This window comes from Musa acuminata, chromosome BXJ2-2 (assembly GCF_036884655.1).
Source record: "Musa acuminata AAA Group cultivar baxijiao chromosome BXJ2-2, Cavendish_Baxijiao_AAA, whole genome shotgun sequence".
Classification (NCBI taxonomy): Eukaryota; Viridiplantae; Streptophyta; class Magnoliopsida; order Zingiberales; family Musaceae; genus Musa; species Musa acuminata.
The window spans coordinates 28,626,401-28,644,137 of NC_088339.1; the positions used below are offsets into that span (position 1 = coordinate 28,626,401).

General features: G+C 42.0%; 3 protein-coding genes across 5 annotated transcripts; 1 reads left to right on the forward strand and 2 right to left on the reverse strand.

Annotated features, from left to right (window-relative positions):
• Positions 1-567: 567 nt before the first annotated feature.
• LOC108952204 (alpha-1,6-mannosyl-glycoprotein 2-beta-N-acetylglucosaminyltransferase-like) lies at positions 568-4,702 on the reverse strand. Of its 3 annotated transcripts, none has more exons than XM_065096379.1 (4): positions 3,015-4,702; positions 2,435-2,629; positions 1,334-1,483; positions 568-1,080 (listed from the first exon to the last, which is right to left on the reverse strand). In XM_065096379.1, the coding sequence occupies exon 1, from the start codon at positions 4,386-4,388 to the stop codon at positions 3,108-3,110; it is 1,281 nt and encodes a 426-aa protein (XP_064952451.1). In that variant the 5' UTR covers positions 4,389-4,702; the 3' UTR covers positions 568-1,080; positions 1,334-1,483; positions 2,435-2,629; positions 3,015-3,107. The 3 variants fall into 3 exon arrangements, with proteins under 3 accessions (XP_064952451.1, XP_064952449.1, XP_064952450.1); XM_065096377.1 differs by having other exon boundaries at positions 2,435-2,632; XM_065096378.1 differs by having other exon boundaries at positions 1,334-1,486; positions 2,435-2,632.
• Positions 4,703-10,327: 5,625 nt separating this feature from the next.
• On the forward strand, positions 10,328-11,542 carry LOC135604840 (transcriptional regulator STERILE APETALA-like). The gene has a single exon (XM_065094495.1). It carries the CDS (start codon positions 10,328-10,330, stop codon positions 11,540-11,542), a length of 1,215 nt encoding a protein of 404 aa, XP_064950567.1.
• A 4,285-nt stretch (positions 11,543-15,827) lies between these two features.
• LOC135605012 (expansin-B15-like) lies at positions 15,828-16,887 on the reverse strand. The gene is made up of 4 exons (XM_065094681.1): positions 16,707-16,887; positions 16,500-16,612; positions 16,215-16,408; positions 15,828-16,140 (listed from the first exon to the last, which is right to left on the reverse strand). The coding sequence occupies exons 1-4, from the start codon at positions 16,873-16,875 to the stop codon at positions 15,828-15,830; spliced, it is 789 nt and encodes a 262-aa protein (XP_064950753.1). The 5' UTR covers positions 16,876-16,887.
• Between the last annotated feature and the right edge of the window lie 850 nt (positions 16,888-17,737).

Sequence of the window (17,737 nt, forward strand, 5' to 3'; positions counted from 1 at the left end):
CAGCCAGGACTCAGGAAAAGAGCCAATCCTTACTATGTCGACTAATTATATATTAACTCCTGTAATTAATTATTTTTAGAGTTTCGATATTTATAATTTTAAAAATTATATTAGGATCTTTATATTTATAAAAATCAAATATTAAGATCCTTATACATGATTAAAAAGATAATTTTATAGGATTAAAAATCAAGAAAGAGAAATTTTTTTTATTGAAATAACAAAGTTAAATGTTTCACTTTTATAAATATAGAGATCTTAATATAATTTTTTAAAATATAAAGATCATAATACTAAAAATAACTAATTAAAAGGATAATATATAATTAATTCATACAAAACTCTCTTATGATGATTGAATCCATTAAAAATATTATATATATATATATATAATATTATGATGATGAACAGTGATAATGGGTATTACTTTTGTAATGTACTTTGTAAAAATAACATTGTGCTCACTGTTTTTGTAAATAAATTAAGTTTTCTTCCATTATTTAGATTGCATATAAGAAGCTTTAACACATACAACAAAGCTGAGATCCATTAAACTGGTACAGGATGTCTCATTAAAGAAAACTCTTATTAAGGTCTCCAATTGAAGAGCTGTTGGTGGAGACCACTAAACAAGAATATCTGAGAAAAAAATAGATCAATTATAGCTGATGCAGAATGAGACTTGCACATCAGCTGAAGGAGAACACTAGGCTTACAGTCAAATGAATGTTTTCACATATGGAAGAACAGACCTTTATTTGACATCCTCACTGGACATTATAGAAAAGCTATTTACAACAACAGCACATCAAATTGAACCATCTCCAGGCAGATAAGGAGTCTTAGAGATAACACAATCATATGAGAAAGGCTTGTGGCATAAGAAGAGTGCTTGTTTGATGATGAACCATAAGTTCAGTTCTATCAGAACCGAGCCGATGAAGAAAGATCTTCTCCTACCTGTATGGTAATGGAGGGAAACTCAGCTTTGGATGGCATAAAGACCAAGGCCTTCTCTGAAGTGTAGTGGAACATCTGCTGCACAAAGCCTCTTGGATTCCCTGTGTTGGATGGATGAATCTGCAAATTGGCATCTCATTATATTTTTGTTTTTTTCTTATTGAATACAACTGATCTTGGATTCATAGTTTCAAGCATTAAATGATGAAATTTTTGTATTCCCAAACACATCAAATGAAATTCTACTAAATTGTTTAAGTCGATTGCAAAATTTCATCTCCGTGTGCATCCAAAGATGAAATTAGCAACATGCAATAAAGTAAGCGTTCTCTTTGGATAATTTTTCAGTGTATGACTTTAGGAACTAGAATACCTGAATTCAAGAGGAACAATCTGCATTGCAGTCCCTATAAATTCCATTCTGGGAATGATCTGGAGTGTAATTGATCCTTCAGCTAGTGGTGCAAGATGAAGAGTGCTGTGGTACGAGATGAAGAGTGCTCCACAAGAAGTCTGCTAGAACCTGCTGCAGCATCCCATATAAATACATGGAAAATATTTATGCAGGTCAATCTGGAAGAAGAGGCAACTGCTGCCTCCTGCTTAGAGTCATTACTTTGTTTATGACAGCACCCACAGACCAAAGGTTAAATTCTAGTGTGTTCAGCTCGTAAGTTGTTTGTAAGTAATATATGTTAATAGGTGGTTATGTATATTAAAGGGCAAGAGTGCAGAAATTAGTAATTACAAATTGCAAAAGCCAGTAAACTGGAGTGCTCTATGAGGGGATTTAGCCAAGCATCTATCAGCCTAAAGAATTCCATATATAATTGTCAATGTTTCTGATTGGCAAAAGTCTAAAAGTAAATGTTTGCTACAAATATCATATATGGTGCAGCAAGCAACTTTCCAATAGATGGATCAACCTTAATTTTTGTTCTTCATCATTGACTTTTGATGTTCGCATTCTACTTTGCAGCTGTTCTTAATTCATGTATGATTACTCCTAAACCAGATTGTAAATTCATTCACCTAAAAAGCTGAAAATTATGTTTACAAAATTGTATAGATCGAACATTACAACTCAAATTGTTCAACAACAATTTTTAACCAGCTTGCCAGTGTAGTTTAAGAAATTCAACATCATCTGATGACAGAATTATGTGGAAATTTTGGAATTTTGATTGCATGAAATATAAGAAATGTACTCCAATTACTTTGTGTAATTTTCTGGAGCAATTTAGTGGCTAAATATGTGGTCTGAAAAGTCAGTGGCAATTATTCATACCCAAACATATTCCATCTTAGGTCTTCAAATGGACTTCCACATGCTTAAAGATGAACAACATTTCAATGATTATAACTTTATGTTGAGAAATTTTATTATATCACATGGAAAAGCTAGCTATTCTAGTTTCCTACCATATCAATGGCAATTTTCACCGAAAAACAAAATAACGAATGAGATGCATACCTTTGATCAATGCTGACCGGATCCATGTCATACAAAATATTTGCTAACTGCTCTCAACAGAGGGCCTTTCTCCCAAGCAGTTGCTTCTGCTCCTCATTTTAGTCAGTTGCCTTAATCATATATCACTACTTTTCAATGATTAAAGAAATCACTTCTCCATAGTCCATTGGCAAAAACAGACTTGCCCTGCAAATCCTTCTAGAACAACAAGAAATGGAGTAAAGAGCTACTAAACATTCTTAACTCAAGCAAGAGATGGAAGAAAAGCTAACTCAAGAAACATATAAACAGCAAAGCGAACTAGACTGTGAGCTAACTAGTCCCAAGGACAACAGGCATTGATAATTTGCTTCTAGCTCTCACAGTTCCATCAACTTCAGAAGGACTATAGCTTTTTAGAAAAAGGCTACGTATATTGCATTGTTAACGCTACCACCATATGAAAAAGTTTCAATTGAAATAGACAAGCAATACAAAAGAAAAAGACTGAATTAAGTTCCACAAGCTGATGGACTAATTAATTTTGCATAAAGATACAAGAAAAGAAGTCCTCAGTGGTACAGACAGTGATATTTTGTACCTCAATAAATCTGTGTATAAATCAGACACAGCATGGATAAAACATGATGCTCTCAAGAGCTTGGAAAATCTCAGGATGCCAGAGTTCATCTGCTTACACGACATGATACATGTAAGCAAAACTCAAACAAAGCTCTCGGTCCCTCCAATCACCCCAGCCTCCCCAACCCTTAAAACCTGCTTGGTAACCACTCTGCTTCTTGATGATGTGCACCTGCCAATCCGGCTTTATGTTAAGAATTTTATCGATCTCGTCTAGCTGAAAGCTTGCTTTGCCATTGTCAATGCACGCGCCAATCTTCCCTTGCCCCTGATGCAGTCCGCATTTCCCAAAGTGGGCGGCACTTGTCCGGGGACCTCTCAGAGTGTAAACAGGGGCTCCAAACGAAGGGTAGACAGTAGCCCACATCGTAATGTCCCAGTTATACTCATCAAAGGAGCAGAACTCCTTCGCCTTAGCATGTATCTTTCTCCAAACAGTCCTGTTGAAGGCGTAACCCATATTGCCAATCTTCTCAGCTATCAGCATATCCGTCGCTTCTCCCTTAAAGTTCACATCAGACGGGGCCAAGTTGGTAGCGTAGCACTCGGGGCATTTCGTGGGCTTTACTCCTACGAGCAGCTGAAGGTTCCGGTAAGCATTCGGGTAGATGTAATGGTCCTCCTCGATGAAAAGAATGTGACCGTCGAATCCCCTGGTCTCCTCCATCCCATCCCACACAGTGTTCATCATCCACCACCAGTGGTGCTTCAGCGACACTATCCTCGGCGACCGGTGGTTGCCGTACTGGTCAGCCGTCCCGTTGCACTTCTTCGCAGCGGGGTCGTCCTTGTCGTGGCAATCGCCCAGGGAGACGCCCGGGAAGCTGTCGGGGAACAGGTGCGGCGAGTAGGGCGCAAAAATCTGCTTCACCTGGCAGAACCGGATGCCCCGGACGATGCCGTCCATCTCGGGGAAGTATCCATCGTGGCTCACGATCAGCAGCGTCTCGCCGATGCCCTCCACGCCGGCGAGGCTCCGGACGACCGCCCGGAGGTACCGGGGGCGGTTGTGGACGTAAAGGACAATCTTTGTATGGTCTTTGGCCAGGGTGGGGAAGAGATCCGTGTTCCTGGGGGGCAATCTGTTTCGCTGATCCAAGGAGACAGAGAGGAGGGTCTGCTTCGGCAGCTTGAGCTTGAAACTAGGATCCGCTAAAATAGTTGCAGGGTTTTCCAGGTTCGCGAAGGAGAAAGAGGAGGGACCGGCGACAGCTCGATTCTTAAGCATGAAGACCACGAACAGCACGGAGGCGAGGACTACAAGGACCAAAGGGAGCACCCGCCGCAACGGCAGGGCGACTCTCGCCGTCCGAGATCTCTTGTAAAAGGCCATGGATTGTGCAATTCTCAGCCCCTAATCTCGCAAGAACACGTCAAAGAAGCGAAATCGAAGGAGGTAAAAGGAATCGAGAACTACAGCTGCGAGAATCTTGGGAACCCCGAGGTGGTGGATAAACCGGTGGAGCAAAGGGCTACATAGACCGAAGGGAGAAGCGAAGGAAGTCAACGCGGCGATGAATCGATGGAGAGGCGACCGAGCTGCGGAAAAGATCTCGGGAGGCGGCGGACGGAGGAGCTGCGGGCGACTTCCACGAAACCACACAAGGAGTAGGAGGAGCAAGTCCACGAGGAAGAACCCAACGGACGGGTAGCGAAGAGCATTTGCTTTATTTCTACACTGTTCCCGAAACCGGACTACCGTCCATGTGTGATTACTTGGGAAGAAACGTGGGGCCCGCGATTTATCCTTCTTTCCTTCGACAGAAGGACAGGTAGATTTCTGGGTGGTTGACGGAAGGTTGATACAAATTATTGTTCTTAGCAGTGCAAATTGAGCGGGACCCACTCTATGCAGCTGTTTAATACATGCGTCAGACAGCATACAAACTGGACCTTCCCAATTATAACCTTCTTCGAACCAATTGAGCCCAATTCCAAGTTAATGGAACCTGCGGCACGTCCTCCCTACACGTGGAGGAGACCTTCCGGTGAAGGCAAATGGGCAGCTAAAGCAGCTATCTCCCTCCCCGTCACATTGAATCTGTTCACTTCACCTTCTGTTCCTGCTGCAAGAATCACGATCAGTCCCGTATTGGTGCAGAAACATGCATTCACGAGGCACACAGCAGGAGGAGGAAGTAGACTGCTCTGGTTCGTCGACTAAGGATCGAAGTTGATTCATAATAAATTATTAGTAACCCTATGAAGGCGAGTCAGGAGACACTAGTTTTCACGACGAAGTGCTTGCACGCCTCTCACTTTTCATACATTGTTGCCCACGTCAAGAGCCACGCCAGCCTTGTTTGCCCTGTCTACTCCTCCTCCTGGTGCTCTTCACTCTCCATCGCTGAGAAGATGGTGCACTCGTTGTCAAGCAAGGGGCAACAGGAGAGACGGAGAATTGAAAAATGAATAGGAGAACTACCAACGACGGCAACCGAAACACTAGCAAAGGTGGGGAACAATGGTTGGGAGAGAAAAGAATTGTTGCCACCACTGTCGTTGCTGCTAAGGTCTATGATGATGACGAGCCACTATTGTTTGTGTCAAAGCCCAACCAGGGAGGGAGTATGTAGTTCAATCCTATACCAGAAGCAACCAATGAGGACAAGGACGAGGAAGCTTACGACGATGAGGAGATGAAGGACGTGAAATGATATGACGAGTTCTATAGGCTCATTGCGGACCCTAGCACTCAATCTACTAGCTGCATTGATGGAGGAGTCCTTCATTGACCGACACTAAGGTCTAGGGTTGGTGGCGTCCTTGTGAGTATGATGTCGTAGGCAACCCTACTCTTAGAATAGTGGAGGCACCAAAGCTATGTGGTGGCTCTCAATGTGATAGCACTACCAATAGGATCCTTCGCCCTTTCCATGCCCTGATTGATCTAGTGACAATACTGGACGTGAACCAAGGTATGATTGGGGAGAAGCTCCAAATGCTAAAGCGCGCAATACGACTAGTGATTTTTTCTTTGGGCTCGAGGGACTAACTCTCTATTGCAAGTGGCTCCTCCCTTTATAAGGATGTCAAGGTAAGACCATCGCCCGTCAAATCGTGAAAAGACTTGTTATAAAATAAATTAAAGTTGAGAAGGGTTTATTTTAAACATAAATAAATCACTTAAGAAACTAATGACAAAAACCACGAGCTAAAATGAGCCTTAGCCATATATATATATATATATATATATATATATACTAGAAAATAACGCGGCGTTGCTTTTGTACCGCATCACCATGAAACAAAATAACCGGTATATAATAATAAATATATCGCCCGAAAAAGATATAAATAAAGTCATAAACTAAACCGAAACAACGAATACATAACAGAAGTCGAAAGAAACGGTGCAATCACGCCTATAAAACGCTACGTTTTGTGCGCCATCCTCTCCGTCCCCCCGCTGTCCGCCTTCTCGTGCGCTCCTCTTCTCCCTGTCCTAAAACTTGTCCTTCGGGTGGCTCTTATGCCAATGTCGACGTCGCCACCGAGTCTGCTGGGAGGTGACGGAAGCGACGGAGAGGTCGGAGAGGAAGCCGTGAGCCTCGGCAGCCGCCGCACTGGCGACACCTCGCTGTCGCTGCCGAGGCCCGCTGACGTGGTCTGGCCGGAACACTTCGTCGAGGCCGTCGCCGCCCAGGTCGCCGTCGACGCGGCGAGCTCAGCTGGGCCGTTGGCCGCCGCTCCTGCTGTTGTCGCTGTGTTCCAGGTTCTTTCTTCCTCTTCTTCTTCTTCTATATGAGCACACCGAGTTTTCTTTGCTACTGTTCTTTCCAGTTACACTAGGTTTTGTTTTCGGCCTTCAATTTTCTTGCTTTCTGTTGATGTTGAAATGATTTTGTAGCAATGAAACCCTGAGAAATAGACTGCAGAAAGTAAAAGTATTGGGAGAACAAACTTACTGTTCTATAGTTGCAGCGGAAACTTATATTGCGTGACACTCATTCCACTCCTCTGCTGGTTCTCCATCTTTTCGCTTTCTCTTCTCGTCTCTTTTGTTCGCTTTCCCATCTGTTTCTGACGAGGTTTCGTTCGGAGCCTCGTGACAGTGGTGGGCGGTGTATGGTGGCATTCCGTTCTTTCGACGCTTGCTTCATACTGTGCTTCACCTCGACCCATTACCATCGCTGCTACTTTGTTTACTTACGTTAAGCCGCCGGCTCAGCCGTCGCAGAAAGAACCCCTCGGCAGAGTCGCAGAGGGGGACGCAGGTGCCCTCAGTATTTGAACCCGCCTGCCCTCTCGTATATAACTCCTCTGTAGATAAATATTTTGATTTGGATCACTGCGAATCCTAGAATCTTAAATTGTTAGAACAAAACGAGTATGTTTATGAGCTCTAACATCTCGTAAAATTAAAATTAAAGAACATTGCATAAATATGAATGGATTAAAAATCATATCTTGCCTTGATATCATCTTCCCTTTTTTTTTATCAAAATTATTTCATCTGTGAACTCATAGACGAGATATAATGAACGTATTCTTAAATATGGACTGTAGCCGCGATCTGTCCCCCACGCTGGCACTACCCACTATTAATCAGACAACAAGGATTGAGACCCCCACCCCCATTTGGAGGCCGTCAACACATCAGCTCGCCATCTTTTTTCTTCCTTGCCGAAGAACAAGGTGGCCGACTCCACAGTGTTCACTTTAAGGGATCAGAAAGATGGCTATGCGGCTGTATCTTTGCCCCACCCCAAGAAAAAGGACCTAAAGAGTACTTTATTCTTGTATTGGAATTGATAAATATTTAAAATTTTTAGAATCGATGTCTCAGGAAAACAAGGAATGAGTCCTAATGGAGAAATTTTTTTATTATTATTAGGGTTTGATTTTTTTTTTGTAAATATCCTACATATATCTGGGTTTTTATGGGAAAGAAAAAGCTGTGATGTTTTAGTGGGAGGAGAGTTGTAATTTGGATTTAGATGCTCATGAGTTTCTTTCTGGAGCATGTAGAGATGGTGAGAGAAAATATGAATAACTCTAGAGTATGTAGAGAAAATTTCTAGAGTAAATCCTTCGAGACTTACATGAAAGGGTGTGTATGAGACTTTGAGGATATCTCAAGCTAGAGGACGTAAAAGGGCCTTAGCTTTGATTGTGAAATCATGTTAAATATACGTCAACTTTCTGAACATTGTTTTGATTTTCGAGTTTCTCCTCTCCATCCAACACCTTGTTATCTGTATCCATGTTTCAATCTCGTTCTTAGAACCTATATGTGCGTTCTAAGATCGTCACTTTTCAACGGGAAAGAATATGCTTTCTTCCGCTTATCGTGCTCTTTTGCCTGGGAAAAATATAATCGACCATTACCTTATCTTCCTCTTACGTTTATTTGATGGCCGCTACGTTTATTGCGGTCAGACACTCTTACATGGATGTCAAACGCTCTTATTAGAACCGTTCTGCCAAAGCTTGTTCACTGCCTGCAGTGGCCATTGCCGACGAGGCTTGTCGTTTGCTTTTTGTTGATAGGATGTAGGATGTAAGAACATAGCCAAGACGAAATCAGAATCAGAGTACTCGTATGGAGAGAGAGAGAGAGAGAGAGAGAGAGAGAGAGAGAGAGAGAGAGAGAGAGAGAGAGAGAGAGATGTTAATGAAAAGATGTCAATGAAATGACAGCTTCTCGATTGCACGTCGCTCGCCCCTTCACCTGCAGTACAGTTTGCGGCCTTCGGTGGTGCCTGCGCCACCAAGGACGAACTTTTGGGTGGCTCTTACATGCGCGGTACAGCCACTATTTATGGACGGGCGGCACTCTCGCTGACCCATTGCAGCACCCGATCAGGGATATAACCGCCTTCTCTTCAAACGACGACATCATGGGACCTTCCAACGTTGGAAGACGTACCTCATGCCATGGAATGGTTTATAGGTGACAGAGAGAAAGGCAAGTGCTGCGCTTTGTGGTCTCGGCTTCCATAGAACTAAGCGGGTAAGCAGCTGGAGCCGCTCGTATGTTCTCCATAGACTTCATTTCCGATGCGTTGTTTTCTTTGCTTTTGACTTGTGACTCTGGCCTTCCCTTTTCTGCTGTACGAAGAAGGGTTTTAAAGCTGCTGCTGTCTCTGCTAGCTCTCGATCGACATTAAACTATGAGCTTCATTTTCTGACCAAGTATGGAGTGGAAAGAGAGAGTCTGCTGGTCTAATGGGCATACTGCTTAGCCAAGTGAGGCTCAGCATCACTCGAACGGGGCATAAAAGTACACTGCAAAAGCCGCACGCTCTTTATTATCCATTTGTGTTGTCTTTAAGTTGCATATGGATGGAAATTTTCTTTGGATCATCATGACTCTCATTCTGAAGCATCCATACCTGAAATTTTCCACCTCTCTCAGATATCATAGTTTAGCGTGACGGAAATGTGATACGTCTACATGCCAAGTTAGTGTAACTTACTTTAGTGTGTGTGTTAATTGAATTTTCTTCCACAACTTAGAACATGTACGTAGTAAAGCTTGTTTAATTTCACAATATTCATCTTGCTTGTGCATCAAATTGCCTTTCAACTCAAGCTTACAACTTTCACTCCATTTTGCAATAATATTTTGTCAAGTGTTTTGAAATACGTATGCCAATTCGGTGGCATTTTCTGATGGCTTGGTTTTTAGCTTATGCCATAATTTCTTCGATAGGTAAAGATTGATGGAATAATTGATCGATTAACTTTCTTGAAATTTAAATTATTTATCAAAATATTTTATTTAAAATTAATAATAATACATTCATCAGATCTTTATAATTTCATATCCTGATCCAAATAGTTGAACAGAAGGATGAGAAAGGTACTTTTGAGTTTTAGTTCAAAGTACATATCTACTAAATGCTCGTACAGCATCGGCTCTTCTTTTCATCCAAGAAAAGAAATTGGAAAAGAAGGATTAGAAAGGTACAGTAAGTTTTAGTCTCGCAGCATTGTAGATTAAGTAAGAAAAGCAAAGCTACTCAATAGACGGTTTTCTCTTGTTGAGTGTTCAAAATTTGTAGCCATACAATTCATGCGGTTTGTAAATCTGCAGTCATTTACACCATGAATCTCTGATTTACTCTGCAAGCTAAGGAATCAATGGAAGCAAAGCTCCAGTAAGATTGGGTCAGCAAAGATCTACTTTTCTTCTAACGCCTGGTCTTCACTGCAGGGTTTCTGGAATTTGCATCGATGCTAAGGCGGAGCTCTCTTGCATGTTCACTTTTACTGATTTCTTTTCAGTTCCGAAGAAACTTGAATTGATTCTAAGTTTTGCATTGAATGCACATCAATAAGCTCTCAGTTATTGCAGCTTCTACGATTGCACCATATATGAGACTCAGTATATGGGGAAATGACTGGCAGGTCTGCTCGACGTGGAGAGCCGCTTCCCGTTCGGAGCTCCTGTGGCACGATCTCACCCGTCGCGTCTGGACCAATCGGGATCGCTCGCCCCCGTCGTGGCGCGATGAGTTCGTCCGCCTCCACCGCACTGCCGCCAACTTCCGTGCCCGCCGCTATGCCTACTCTCACCTGCTGCCATCGTCCCCTGTCGCCCTCTCCTGCCGCCGCCTTGCCCTCTCGGATGACCACCTCGCCGCCGGCTTCCTCAACGGTTCGGTTTGCCTGTTCGATCTCCCAGCTGGACAGCTGCTCGCCACCTACTGGCCCAACCCTCACCTCGACCGCCTCGGTCGCTTCTCCCGGGCCATCTCAGGCATCGTCCTCGCCGAACCCGACGAACGCCTCGCCTTCGCTTCCCTGGATGGAGACGTCCATGTGGTGAGACTCAGCATCGCTGGCTCCGTCCAACGGGCCCATGTCGGGAACCTTATGGAGGATGGAACGCTGGTCGACTTCACCGGAAACGGTCGGTGGTGGGTGGGCTTGTTCGCAGGCGTTCCCGGCCGGTCCTGGCGCGTCTGGGACGCCGCCACCGAGCAGCTGGTCTACGTGGGTGGCACCTTGACGGACCCCGACGCAGTCTTGGGATGGCACATGCTCATTGACTTGTCCAGTCCGGTGGTCGGCCGCGTGAGGATCGTGGAGCCAGGGTTTGCGGTCGGATTCACCGATTCAAGCATGGAGGTCGTGGATCTCAATGACACTGGATCAATGGTAATCCGGCTTGAGCTCCCGCACGGCGCAGTCGTGGACTCAGTGGACGCATGCGAGGACCGGGTTATCGTAGTGGACTCGCGGGGCCTGGCCATGGTGCACTGGGTGCCTGCACTGCAGGAGATATGCAGGTTTAGCACGTTGAGGAGGGCGGAGGACCAGCATGAGCTGGGGGAGATGAGCGTGTGCATGAACAGGAATTATGCAGTGGTGCGCTCTGCCGATCGAGTCCGGGTGTGGGATGCGACGACCGGCGAGTACTTGTACAGATTCAGGGAGCGGATAGGAGAGGCGCTCGTGGTGGCTGCCAGTGACCGCTACGTCGCCGCTTGGGCCACCGATACCGGGTTGCACCTGTGGGATTTTGGAGACATGTAAGTAGAAGAGAGCAAGCGGTCGAGTGTCTACAGAAGTAGATAGAACTGGCTGTCGGTGATGGTTATGTTGTTTGCTTGGGATTGAGAGACCAGATGATATGAATGCATGATTGATTATTTCGCATATAAACAAGAAGAAGTTGCTGACGGATGCAGGAGTGCAGGCGGAGGGTTAGCATTCGGAAGAAAAAACAGGGAAGGGGAAGCGAAGAAGGTTTGGTTTTATGTCATCGATGATTAGGGTTTTATGTCATCGATGATTAGGGTTTGGTTTTATGTAATCTTGATGATATCGGAACAAGGCCGCATCTCCCGTTGCTCTTAGGTTCACATTGGACATGGATAAAAACATAAATTAAAGGTATATTATTATTATTATTATTATCTTATGGTTAAGCATTTTTGAACTAATGATTTAGAGTTTTTATTAAGTAAAATAGAACATAAATTAAAGAGTTTTTATTAAGTATTTTGAGTAAAGTATTACGGAAAAAGACACTTTCCCTCTCGATATCTTCACCTTAATCTTTTGTAATTATAATAGAATAATCAAACACACATGGACTACAACTTGGGAATCATATGATCCAGTTTACATCTCTCGGGAGCAGTGATGTATCAACAGTAGCAATGACAGTAGTGTAATCCGGCGCGAACATTGCATTCTCCTCCCCGGCAGTCTGACATGCACCAAGTGTTGCAGGCGTCGTTGTCAGCGGCTCCCAAGCAATGCTCGGTACCATTCCATTTATGGTGATCCTTACAGCATAGATCCTGCGCAGTAGAATAATCTTGCATCCAATGCAAAAACCACATCAGTGTCTGCAAGTCTTGTATTCAATGTAACAAGGAAAAAAAAATACAGACTCAAAAGAATAACATCTTACTGGAAGCAGCGATCAGCAAACATAGGATGAGAAGGGAAGCCACTCCAGCACGAGACATGGTTGATTGTATGATGGTAATAATAATGCGTTGCTTTGACTTAGCTCACTCCGAAAGAGATTATTTTGATGGTATTATGCTGTCTCGTTGGGTGCCATCTTATTTATGTTTCGTTTTGAGACTATTTACGTGAGGAAAATATTCAAACTGAATCCGTTTCGTATCTTCTTATTCCTTTGGTTATTTTGCATCTTCCCAATAAGAAAAATTGTGAATCCAATCGGGAGAAGAACTTGTTATTTCTATAAAATCATCATGGAAAGTTTTTATTTATTCGTAAACATGGTAAAAAAAAAAAAAAAGCGACTAGATTCCATTTGAGGACTTTCCTTTTTGAAACAATTATTCCTTTCGGCTGTAATTTCATTTGTTCCTCGATGACAAGCTTTTTGGGTTGGAAATTCATATTCCATGTAAGTTTGTGTCACACTTAAGGTTAGCAAATTTTGAAAAATAATAATGTAAAATTCAGAGAGCTTTAGGTAAATTAAGATACATGAGTCATATCCACGTCTTTGGTAATCATCATGAAATCTGCGAGAATAATTTTGTGAGATTATCGAATATTATTTGGATGTGAGAAGTCGCTTCAATCATCGAACATTATGATCGGCTATGTTATGCTAATCACATCGGTCATTACTCCTATGTGTTGGGTTGACGAGGCATCTGAGTAGGTGTCGAGCTAGTGGTGATATATCGTTCATCTAAGTCTAACATGAATGATACTTGTGTTCAAATTCGATATTGTCGAAGATAATGGACACTACATAATTGGATTCTAACTATATCGGGATATGAGATGTTTTATGATCAGATTTGATTGTGTTGGATATACATGACACTTTATGATTGGATTCAATTACATTAGAGGTTAAAGATGATTCATGACTAGATTCGATCGCATCGGAGGATGGAGGATACATGCCTCACCAATTAGGCTATGTCACCTCACCAAGCAGCTAGCTGATGTGCTACTAGTCGACCATGCCAATGTGCTGTATTCCGTTTGTCAAATGATAAGGTATATTTTGGGTCCAAGACACGTCACAACCGATGCTACGCCACGCTACAACTGAGTCAGCAATGGGAGCACCCCCACGCACCGATTGACATTTTACTTGAATGCTAATCTTTGCTTCGTCTCATTGAAGCATTTAGGCTTGGGCTATTTTATAGAGAGATTTGGTAACCATCGAGATTAAGTAGAGTTAATCCACAATAATAAATTTTCAAAACCAAATCTTACATTCCATTGGGCATTACGATTGGCATCGCTGTGTTTGACTTACGAGGTGTTCAAACAAGTGTCAGGCTAAACGATCCCATTATCGTATATCAGAAACTTGGGTTTAGGCCTTTGCGATTAATGGTTAAGTCTCCGTTTATGTTCTCATCAAACCCTTAATCGGGAAAGATTTGTCTGTAAAGATTTAATGAATAATAATATGTTTTAATATTTTTCATAATAAGTTAATGGGTCAGTTATTATATCAAGTGAGATGATGTTATTTACCTTTAATCTTATTGTCCTATTTAATTCCTCAACTTATTCTTTTGAAATTAGAATAGATGAAGTATCAACTATTTGTTCAAATAAGAATCATGTCATTTGTTTCCTAAAATACTTCTTTCTTTTTTAATTCAAGATCGAAGTTTGGGTACATGGAGTAAGACTCCACGGGACTATTTCATACTTGTTCATGCCGTGATGCACTAATAGTAGTATTATAGTGGATCTGAAGTGGCTGATATATTAGCATCACATATAGCAAGCGTGTCATCATCTTAGTCACTCACTAGTATCATGCACTAACTAGCAATGATCTTATTTCTATGTAAACGCATCATCGATTGACATATGTTGAATCATAAATTTTTGTTAATAGTATAACTAATTGATAAACGATTTAGAATTTGATGAACGGATGGTGTAATGGCCGACGATCAAGTGGACATAGATTGTTAATGGACCATTGGCTAGGGATAGTAGCTTCTCTGTAAGAAATATTTACGCAAAGGAGTCACAATTAAAAAGGTTATGCTTGAAAGCCTATTGTATTTAAAAAAGTAGAAATCGACCACCTCCATTAAAGCACAATGATGTATGAGTCACAATGGATTGTAATAGAGAGCTCGACAAATATATTATACTACGATGCCTTCCTAAAATTAGTGTGTTGAGAAAGAATCTTTAGTTTGTGATTCACAAGTGTCCTCGAGGGATGACGTTGAGATTCCTATGACTATATGATGGATACTTCAGAGTACTAAATATAATGGGGAGATGATGATGCGCTGATGATAGGTAGCGAGGGGAAGAAGTATGTGGTTGTCGTGGCACGTGTGTCGCATAGCCACGATATGAAAAGTTGAGCTATTTATCATTCACACCCTGTCGTGATTAAATTATCGAAGGATAATTTATTTATTTTATCACTTACTGGTTTTTATGGAATAATATCTTTCTATTTAAAATTTAATCAAGTACACCTTGCAATAAATAAATAAATAAATGTCATTGTTCTTTCAAGTTTGTTGGGTGAGTTATGTCAAATGGAATGAGTAAATTGGATCAAATTGGATCAGGATATTTCATTTGTCGATTTGTGGCTCATTTATTCTCGCTTATTTATTATTATTCTTCTTTTTTATAATTATATATATTTTTTTCTATCATCGTCTTTTGTTTTCTTTTTTTCTTTTCCGATCGAGGAGTAAAAAGAGGAAGATGAAGATGGATACGATGGAAGGAGGAAACGAAGAAGAAAATATATGAAGAAGAAAAGTACAATACGAGGAGGAGGAGGAAAGGGAGTAAGAAGAAAAAAAAAGCCCGACTGACTTTTACGTTAAATTCAACCGAATTATTAATGATTCAAATTTTTTTTTAAAAATGATGGATGTAGGAGGGTAAAATGAATATATATTTTTAAAAAAAGTAATTTTTTGAGGATAAAATGCCAATTAATGAGCCTATAAGTCTCAATCTTGATGCTATCGGAACAAGGCCGCGTGTGTCGTTGCTTTTACGTTCACATCGGATATCGATAAAAACATAAATTAAAAGTATACATTTATTACCTTATAATTAAGCATTTTGAGCTAATGGTTTAGAGTTTTTATTAAGTTAAGGAGAACATAAATTAAAGAGTTTTTATTAAGTATTTTGAGCAAAGCATTATGGCAAAAGACACGTCAAACTCTTTTTCCCTCTCTAAAATTCAACCACGATAATTTATTCCTTGTTTTTATTCATAATAATCAAACACACATGAATCATAACTTGTGAATCATATGATCTTATATAAGTAGCAATTTAGTGCATTGTTTTAGACTTGTTAGAAGTTGACGTTCGAGTCGTACGTGGCCCCTGGTCTCCAACCCGCGGGGATGACGTTGGTGGCAACGATGGTCTTGCTCGACACGGCGGAGGTCAGCCGGATCGAAGCTGGACCAGGCACTGGCGCGTTCAGCTTCCAAAGGGCGCCCCACGAATTCTGCATGGGCGTCCACGAGCTCCCCTGCCCCACTTCGACGGCCGAGATCTCGCCGTCCCCATTTACGAACTCGGGGAGCACGGCCAAGTAGTTTGAGTTGGATCCGTCGTCCACCCTGAAGGCGACGTGAAAGCCCGGGTAGCTGCAGGGCACTCTACGAAGCCACAGGAGAGTATGTTAGGATAAGGGTGTTCGAGTGGCAGTTGAGTTCCGGGTTGGGGTTGTCACCTGGCGTATTGTATTTGAATGGAGCCCACGCTGCGAAGCGCATCGGCTTGGCCAGGCTTCGCCATGGCCCCGAAGGCAGCCCCGCTGAGGTCAAAATGGACGGAGTCGGAAGCACACGGGCCGCCGGGGCACTGGTCCGTGATGACCACGGTCACCGGACTCCCGGAGCATGCAGGGTTCGCCGTGCACGCAACCTGATCCGATCAGTGCCATCATCAATCTGTCTCCCAGCATTATCTACGTTGCAAATGAGACAATCTAGCTAGCTGGCTAAGGCGTGTATACCTGATAGCAAGCACCACATCCCTTGCCTGATTTGTACAGCGAAGTACCACCTGCTGCTATCTTGGAATCGAACGGAGCCTTGGCAACCCCATCACCATATCCGCATGCGCCACCTGTATATATTATACACATACATGCTGATCCACTATTTCACGTATGCTCTCATGCATACTTCAGAACGTAACGCAGGAACATTGTAGACATTACCAGTACTTCCAGGGCCTTCGGCGGCCCCGTACCAGGTGGCTACAGCCGGCGACATGGCCAAGTCAGTGTCGGACGAGTTCATGCGGTTGTAGCAAGCGCAGGGGCGGAGCAGGGAAAGGAAACCAACGAAAACAAGAAGAGAAGAGAGACGACGAAAGGAGGAGGCCATGGCTGCAAAGACTTCCATTGCCTGAATCTAACTTTTCCTACGGTGTCTTATAAAGAGACTATTTTGATGGTATTATGCTGTCTCGTTGGTGCCATCCTATTTATATTTAACTTTGAGAATATTTACACAAGGAAAATATTCAAACTGAATCCGTTTGGTATTGCTTATTGCTTTGGTTATTTTGTCTCAAAATTTGTGAATCCAGTAGGTAGACGAATTTGATATTTCTATAAAATCATGATTTGGAAATTTTTATTTATTTATTTGAAAACACGGTAAAAAATAAAAGCGACTGTCTTTCATTTGAGGACTTTCCTTTTGAAGCATTTCTTCCTTTTCCTATCGATTGGGATTTCATTTCTTTCTCTACGACAAACTAATAATAAAATTACTAATAAAAGCATTTCTTCCGCTATTTGAGACAAAAATTCATATTCCAAAAGTAAGCTTGTCTCACGCTTAGGTTAGTAATTTTTTTAAAAAAATAATAAAAAATTCAGAGAGTTTACATAACTCTACGTAAATTAAAATACTTGAGTCCTATCAATGACTTTGGTAATTGTCATGAAATCTACGAGAATAGTTTCATAGGATTATCGAATATTACCTGGATACGAGAAGTCGCTTAAATCGTCGAGCATTACGATTGGCCACATTATGCTAACCACTGCTTGTACATCATTCATCTAGGTCTAACATGAAGGACACTTTATGTTCAAATTCGATCTCATCACAGATAATGGATACTTCATGATTGGATTAAACTAATAGCAACTAAGATTTTTCCAACTACATGAGAAAATATTATTTCTCAGTTGAGGAAAATCGTCTCTCATAATGTGTATAAATAGGGAGCACCATA

Bases quoted from the DNA above. Each gene is read 5' to 3' on its own strand.
- LOC108952204 (XM_065096379.1), bottom strand. From the start codon at position 4,388: ATGGCCTTTTACAAGAGATCTCGGACGGCGAGAGTCGCCCTGCCGTTG.
- LOC135604840 (XM_065094495.1), top strand. From the start codon at position 10,328: ATGCACATCAATAAGCTCTCAGTTATTGCAGCTTCTACGATTGCACCA.
- LOC135605012 (XM_065094681.1), bottom strand. From the start codon at position 16,875: ATGGCCTCCTCCTTTCGTCGTCTCTCTTCTCTTCTTGTTTTCGTTGGT. The intron at 16,613-16,706 runs GTAATGTCTACA...TAATATATACAG, and splicing joins CGAAGGCCCTGGAAGTACTG to GTGGCGCATGCGGATATGGT. The intron at 16,141-16,214 runs GTGACAACCCCA...GTGGCTTCGTAG, and splicing joins ATTCAAATACAATACGCCAG to AGTGCCCTGCAGCTACCCGG.